At 51.0% G+C, this 8,319-nt stretch overlaps 1 protein-coding gene across 1 annotated transcript; it reads left to right on the forward strand.

Annotated features, from left to right (window-relative positions):
* Positions 1 to 309: 309 nt before the first annotated feature.
* LOC109754883 (gallate 1-beta-glucosyltransferase 84A23) lies at positions 310 to 2,890 on the forward strand. Its single transcript, XM_020313773.4, has one exon. It carries the CDS (start codon positions 930 to 932, stop codon positions 2,406 to 2,408), a length of 1,479 nt encoding a protein of 492 aa, XP_020169362.3. The 5' UTR covers positions 310 to 929; the 3' UTR covers positions 2,409 to 2,890.
* Positions 2,891 to 8,319: the final 5,429 nt, after the last annotated feature.

The raw sequence follows: 8,319 nt of genomic DNA on the forward strand, positions 1-8,319 counted from the left end.
ACATGTGCGACCACGTGGCCATATGCCCACCGCATCGACAAGAGACGAGTGCCGGCACACAAAAGATTTGTTGGGCCGATTTATTCTACTCCAGCAAAGATGCATCACATGCATCATACTACTGCTGTTTTTTCTTTTGTGAACGGCTAAACCGAAACACGTCATTTTCGGATCGTATCCCTACGATGCAAAATTGCTGGTGCTGGTGGTAGCTTGTCTATCATACAATAGCCAATGGTTCACGCGCCCTCGCAAAAAAGGAAAGCCCGCAAAAGGGTACTCAAAATGTGGTGCAAAACAGAGTAACCAACATGTGGTGCACAAGTAATGTGCGCAGCCGCTTGATACCTCCAACTTCCCACAAAATGATAAACCATGATATCCATTGATGGGTTGTCCCCATTTTGAATTGCGCTCAACGTCCAAAACCGTACTCGTTCTAACCTCGCTCGTAGGTCTGACTTCTTATTAAGCCATATTTTAGGTTACATCCATAGATTGCATCACCCCACCCGATAAGCCATATTTTATGCCGTCACACGCAACGAGCTGTCTCCCCGGAGTGTTATTTTATCCAGGTTAAATTCTTGCTGTACAGCATCTTGTAAAGGGAAAATAATTACCACCATATACGTTGGGAGAGCCAGAGGTCAACTTGGCCCCTCCTGCTTCGCCCAGACGGCACAAACCTGTTGCACACGCAGACGACGTGGGCACCCAGTGTGTGTGTCACGGCACGTCGGACGGCATCGCACACGTCACCGCCGAACCAATTTCCGTATAAATGCGGTAGCTAAAGAGTACAGCTCGGCCCACATCGTATCAGTCCCAGCTATCGCACACACCTGCAACGGCCAGCTCAGGAGCGGGCAAGAAGAGAAGACATTTATTTTCTTCCCTCGCGGGAGATCGATCACAGCCGGGCAGCCATGGGCGAGGAGGCCCCGGCCGCGGTCACCGCGGCGGCGACGTCGCCGGCGCCCCACTTGCTCCTCATATGCTTCCCGGGGCAGGGCCACGTCAACCCCATGCTCCGCCTCGCCAAGCGCTTCGCGGCCAAGGGCCTCCTGGTCACCTTCTCCTCGACCTCCTACGTTGGAGGCAAGATCACGGCCTCCTCCGGGGTGGAGGCTGGCGGCGACGGCGTGCCGCTCGGCCGCGGCCGCATCCGGTTCGAGTTCTTGGACGACGATTTCGACGGGAATGACCTCGACGACCTGATGAGGCACCTGGAGACGACTGGCCCCGTGGTGTTCGCGGAGCTGCTGAGGCGCCAGGAGGAGGCGGGGCGGCCTGTGACGTGCGTCGTCGGGAACCCGTTCCTCCCGTGGGCGATCGACGTCGCCCACGACGCCGGCATCCCCACGGCAGTGCTGTGGGTGCAGTCGTGCGCGGTGTTCTCGCTCTACTACCACCACGTGCACGGGCTCGTGGAGTTCCCGCCCGAGGACGACCTCGACGCCCGGGTCAACCTCCCGGGCCTCCCGGCGCTGTCCGTCGCCGACGTGCCGTCGTTCCTGCTGCCGTCCAACCCCTACAAGCTCCTCACCGATGCGATACTGAAGCAGTTCCGCACCATCCACAAGGCGTCGTGGGTGTTCGTCAACTCCTTCTACGAGCTGGAGCCCGACGTGGTGGACGCGCTCCCGGGCATCTCGCCGCCGCCGCCGCCGCTCATCCCCGTGGGCCCGCTCGTCGAGCTGGAGGAGGAGGGCGCCGTGCGCGGCGACATGATCAAGGCGGCGGACGACTGCGTGGGGTGGCTGGACGCGCAGGCGCCGCGCTCCGTCGTGTACGCGTCGCTCGGCAGCGTCGTGGTGCTGTCCGCCGAGGAGCTGGCCGAGATGGCGCACGGGCTCGCGTCCACCGGCCGCCCCTTCCTGTGGGTGGTTCGGCCGGACTGCAGCGCGATGCTCCCGGAGGGGTACCTGGACTCCGTCGCCGGGCGCGGCATGGTGGTGCCGTGGAGCCCGCAGGACCTGGTGCTCGCGCACCCGTCCACGGCGTGCTTCCTCACGCACTGCGGCTGGAACTCCACGCTGGAGACGCTCGCGGCGGGGCTTCCCGTGGTGGCGTTCCCGCAGTGGGGCGACCAGTGCACGGACGCCAAGTACCTCGTGGAGGAGTTCAAGATGGGGGTGCGCATCGGCACGCCGCTGCGGAGGGACTCCGTGCGCGACGCCGTGGAGGACGTCGTGGCCGGGCCGGACGCCGGCGCGATGCTCGAGAAGGCCAGAGCGTGGTGCGCGGCGGCGAGGACGGCGGTGGCGGCCGGCGGGTCGTCGGACCGCCACGTACAGGCGTTTGTTGACCAGGTTGTGGCGGGAACCATTGGCGCACGAGCAGATAAGGACATTGTGGCTGCGGAGCAGCAAGGTTTCGATTCATCTTCTCTACGTGGAAACTAAGGATTATTTCGGCCATCTTCAGTGAAGAAATGCGCAGAGATTTCTGAAGTTCAAAAGCGAGACACGCACAAGACTTCTCAACCGAAGCAACTTTGTCGCAGGCACGCACACAGAGTCGGAAACATCGATGGGTATGAGCAACTGAAGTCCATCGTTGACGCGATGTTGCGAGTCTTGGAGCTCAGCACTGAAGTCTGAAGATGCCGCGAGAACCGAAGCTAATACTCCCTTCATTTCAAAATAAGTAACTTAATTTTATACTAACTTTATATTATAGTTAGTATAAAATTGAGTCACTTAATTTAAGACGGAGGAAGTAATAATTATACTGGTCTTCGTTGCATGATATTTTGTTTACTTTGATCCTCTTGTTATGTTTGTTGTCGATCATACAGAGAGCCAGGCAGGCTACATGTTTCAATTAAGTATGTTCATTTAAATGTCAATAAAATTATTAAGAGCCTAATTTTGGGGCCGTTAAAGCGCTAGCAACCCTTCTCTCCTGTGAAATGCCTGAGCCAGCGAAGACACCGTTACCCCCAGCGAGCGTGTAAATGCAGCACCGCTGTGTTTTCAATTCGGGGACCACAGCGGAACTACCACAAATGTCACGCAATATCCACAGTTTAGACTAGCCACAATGGGTAGTAACATAGAGTAGTAACATGCCCATGTTACTACTCTATGTTACTATCTTTATAGTGGGTAGTAACAGATGTGGCGTAACATGTATCACTTCATTCATTAGGCTATAGACTTATCTTGCCTTGATATGTGTGATATTACTCATACTAATAGTAACTAGCTATGTTACCACATGCCTCTTTTTCTTCATTTATTGCTTGTCACATCATCTATTTTTATCTAGATATGTGTGATGTTACTACCTATGTTACTCCCACTGTGAGTAGTTTTAGGCAACGCGAATAACATGTGCTAGCTAGTGTAGATGATGTGTCTATGAACTGGCCACATGGGAGAAGCTTCATTGACAGGTCCTGTTGCTTGTTGGATTTCAGGTAAGTTGTTGTTGCCTTACTGCAGATGGACATTTGACAACAAACAACTCTCGTGCTAAAACTCTTCAGTTAGTTGGAAAGCTCAACGTTCATAAATCGTATACTATTAACTGTGGGAAAAAACAATCAAAACAAATGCTAAAGAAATTCAAAAAAAAATCAATTTTTTTCATGGCAGATAATTTGGTGTGTGATGTCCGGTTCAAATTTCAAATCATTTGGACATCTGAGTAGCTCTCGGCAAAAAAGATAAATTTGGGGTCCGTTAAAAAGTTACATGTTCATATACTGTTCTGACCCAATTTATCTTTTTTTGCTGAGAGCTACTCAAATGTCCAAATGCTATGAGATTTGGAGCGCTCCTCACGCACCAAATTATCTACCATGCACAAAAAAATTGGATTTTTTTTTGAATTTTTTATGAATTATTTCTTGACCGGGTGCAGATGAGCCCGGGCTCAGAATTGGATATTCGCTTTACAAGTCACTATTTTGGTGCTCTTATTTTGTAACTGTACCAAATTGCTCTGGACATAATTTCTTTAGTGGATTCCGTGTAATAATACAAGTCTTTTACATTGGAGAACATCACAATCTTTCCATCACAGTACAAAAGCAGATAAATTGTACAGAAAGAAGGCCACATTAGCTTGGGACAGTCACAGTCAGTACATAGCAAGCTTACAGAATTGCTAAACATAGGGTGCTAGAAAAGATGGAGCTTGGGACAGCCAGACACAATCTAGACAAGTACAAGAGGTAAATTTAGCAGTTGATGAGCGGCATATTAACTTCTTGACAAAATGTCAAAAACAGAAAACACCATACTAAGCTCCTGAATTTCCATAAGAGGAAGAATTGCAGCCCGGTCCGTCGTCCTTATCTTCACGATTTACCAGTTCTATGCAATCACACTCCAGTTGGCTGCATGCATTGTTCAGATGCAGAGGCAGGGGCAAGCCTCCTTTCCAAAAAAAATGCAATCACACTCCACAATGATGTCCCCAACCCGAATCTTCAGCAAAGCAGAACACCATCATATAACAAATAAAAGCCTCAACAGTGAAGGCATTTGGCATAGTACCATCCCAATTTTCAAAGACACTAGACTTAAAAAGTGATTGTTGTAACCTCGGCCATGCACATCTTCACCTTCCGAGGCACAAGAAAGCATGAGTTAATCTCGTTAGTCTATTTTCAAAAATGCTTTAAGGGTTGAATGACTAACATGCTAACAAGCAGCACACACCAAGGATGCCACCTTCAGAGCATTGCTGCAATGTGGGTTGTAGCAAAACGAAATTAGGAGCATGAACACCTAGCAATGGTTTCTTCATATAGAAGTATTAGGTTTAGACAATTGGGTTGGGTCAATCGCACATATTTATATTTATACGGGGACTTACATTGTACAAATACATGACATGTTACGTAAGCTACAAGTCTAATACCCTCCCTCAATTTCAACCGTGTTCCGTAAGTTGAGATTGCGCCGACAATGCTCAAACAAAGGTAGACAATGGCTTGGTGAAGATATCCGCAAGTTGATCTTTAGATGAGATGAACTTGATCTGAAGTAGCTTCTGTGCAACACGTTCTCTGACAAAATGGTAGTCAACTTCGATGTGTTTTGTTCGTGCATGAAATACCGGATTGGAAGAAAGGTATGTAGCACCAATGTTATCACACCAAAGAACCGGTGGCCGTCGTTGAGGTACTCGTAACTCACGAAGCAAAGAATGTACCCAAATAAGTTCTGCAGTCGCATTAGCTACAGCCTTGTATTCAGCCTCTGTACTGCTGCGAGATACCGTGGCTTGCTTGCGAGCACTCCAGGCGATCAAGTCCAAAGAAGACCGCATATCCCCATGTGGATCGCCGATCATCAGGGTTGCCTGCCCAGTCCGCATCCAAAAAAGCAGAAAGAAGACCAAATGAAGTAGGCCGGAGATGTAATCCATAAGAAGCTGTCAGGCGTACATAACGAAGAATGCGCTTGACAACAGACCGATGTGAATCCCGGGGTGCATGGAGGTACTGGCCAACACGATTGACGGCAAAGGCAATATCCGGTCTGGTGATAGTAAGATACTGGAGGCCACCAACAAGACTACGGTACTCAGTAGCATCATCAGGAGATAGAGGATCACCATCATCAGCGGCAAGCTTGTCAGTAGCAGACATGGGTGTAGATGAGGGGTTGCATTTGAGCATACCAGCACGACGGAAGAGATCCAAAGAATACTTCTTCTGAGTGAGATAGAGTCCATCAGAAGTGTGAGCCACCTCCAAACCCAGAAAATAATGAAGTCCTTAATAGCAAAATCAGAACGAAGTGCTGATAGAAGACGATCGGCAGCAAGCACCGAGGAACTGACAAGAATGATGTCATCAACATAAACCAGAAGATATATGGTGACATCTGGTCACTGGAAGAGAAACAGTGATGTATCTGCCGTACAGGGAACAAAACCATGAACATGTAGAGCAGTCGCAAGACGAGCATGCCAAGCACGAGGAGCCTGTTTCAGACCATATAGTGCTTTGTCCAAGCGGCAAAGATGATGAGGATGATCTGGATCAACAAAACCTGGTGGCTGCCTCATGTAAACTTCCTCCTCTAACACATCATGAAGAAAGGCATTCTGGACATCCAATTGTCGAAGAGACCATCCACGAGTAACCGCCAAGGACAGCAAGAGGCGAATGGTTGTGGGCTTGACAACTGGACTGAAAGTATCCTCATAGTCGAGGCCATGGCGTTGTTTGAACCCTTTAGCAACCAGGCGGGCCTTGTAACGCTCAATGGAGCCATCCGAATGTTTCTTCACTTTAAACACCCATTTGGAATCAATGATATTAACACCAGGAACAGGAGTACCAAATGCCATGTTTTATTGTGAAGGAGAGCATGATACTCTTGTTCCATAGCAGTCCGCCAGTGTGGAATACTCATAGCAGCTTGATAATGACGGGGTTCGGATGTCGGACCTGAGACTGCATGAGCCATACAAGTTGCAAGCCAGGCAACCGTGCCATCAGTACGTTTTTTTGGACAGACGACGCCACTCCGACTGCGTGTATGAGGTTGCAAGACGACAGGAGCTGGAGCAGGTGGTGGCAACGGTGGACGTACATAAGTTGCAGCAGGAGGTGACGAAGATACAGGCATCCTGCGAGATACTGGCGCAGACCGCCCAGCAGGAGAGTGCGGCGCGGACGGCCCAATCAATGGCGGCCCAGCCGGTGATGAATCCTCAAGTGGAGGTGTGGCAACAGACGGAGACGGACCAGTCGAGGGCGGCCTAGGTGGCGAGGACGAGCTAACCAGGGCAGGCGAAGCTGGTCCGGGTGGGGGCGATCCAGGCGGGGAACACCCAGCTGGCGAGGACGAGCCGGCCAAAGTGGGCGAAGCTGGCTCGGGCGGGGAAGACCCAGCTGGCTCGGTGGGGGTCAACCCAGGCGGGGACGCACCGGTTCCATGTGCTGCATGGATGTGACTACGTGCTGGAGCATGCACGTCAAGCACCGAAAGGCCTGGGGCGTCGGAATCATCCAGCAGCTCGAGACGAGCACCACGACCAGTACCTGCACCATGATTAGGCAACAAAAAGAATGAGTGTGCAATATCTTCAAATTGGCCAGATGAAAAATTGGTGGGACATAAGGATTGTGGAATATCAGATGTGGTTGAGAAGTTGGAAAACGGAAAATAATTTTCATCAAAGATGACATCACGAGAGATGTAGACTCTATTAGTGGGTACATGAAGACACTTATATCCTTTGTGAAGTGAACTATAGCCAAGAAAGACAAACTAAGGGAGTCCTGGATTAGGGGGTCCTCGGACAGCCGGACTATATCCTTTAGCCGGACTGTTGGACTATGAAGATACAAGATTGAAGACTCCGTCCCGTGTCCGGATGGGACTCTCCTTGGTGTGGAAGGCAAGCTTGGCAATGCGGATATGTAGATCTCCTCCCTTGTAACCGACTCTGTGTAACCCTAGCCCCCTCTGGTGTCTATATAAACCGGAGGGTTTAGTCCGTAGAACAACAACAATCATACCATAGGCTAGCTTCTAGGGTTTAGCCTCTACGATCTCGTGGTAGATCAACTCTTGTAATACTCATATCATCAAGATCAATCAAGCAGGAAGTAGGGTATTACCTCCATCGAGAGGGCCCGAACCTGGGTAAACATCGTGTCCCCCGCCTCCTGTTACCATCCGCCTTAGACGCACAGTTCGGGACCCCCTACCCGAGATCCGCCGGTTTTGACACCGACATTGGTGCTTTCATTGAGAGTTCCACTACGCCGTCATCATAAGGCTGGATGGCTCGTCTCGTTGTCAAGGACAACATCACCTCTGGGGGAGCCCTGGCTGTAGGCCAAACTCTCCGACTAGGCGGTTTCGTCATGACCGCCCGTTCGGCCGTTGCGCCGACGATGACTTCTCGGGTCATCGAAAACAGCCTCCACGTCGGCTCGGAATTCGCCGAGCAGTTGGATCCAATGGAGCTCTCTTCCTTGAACGAGCTCTTGGATCGCATCGCCGCCTTGGGAGTCGCTATGCACTATAATCAGATCGGGCTTAAACCCGACCAAAGGGAGATTAACTCTCCGCCGGTCACCCACCAGATAGCGGTGGTGGAGGAGCAACACAACGATTCTTCCTCTATCTTAAGGACAAACTATGTCCGGATTCCCGAGCTCTCCGAGCCGGATACCCGTCTACGGGAGGACATGGCCCAAGCCTTGAACCCAGAATCAGGCAGCGGGCCAGACCTATTGGGCAACATCCCGGAGCTCGAACTGCCAAGCTCGGAAACTCCTTCGCCCCTGGGTCTCAGATCGGGTCAGGGTTCGGACTTAAATCCACCCACCCACCC

This window comes from Aegilops tauschii, chromosome 6 (assembly GCF_002575655.3).
Source record: "Aegilops tauschii subsp. strangulata cultivar AL8/78 chromosome 6, Aet v6.0, whole genome shotgun sequence".
NCBI lineage: Eukaryota > Viridiplantae > Streptophyta > Magnoliopsida > Poales > Poaceae > Aegilops > Aegilops tauschii.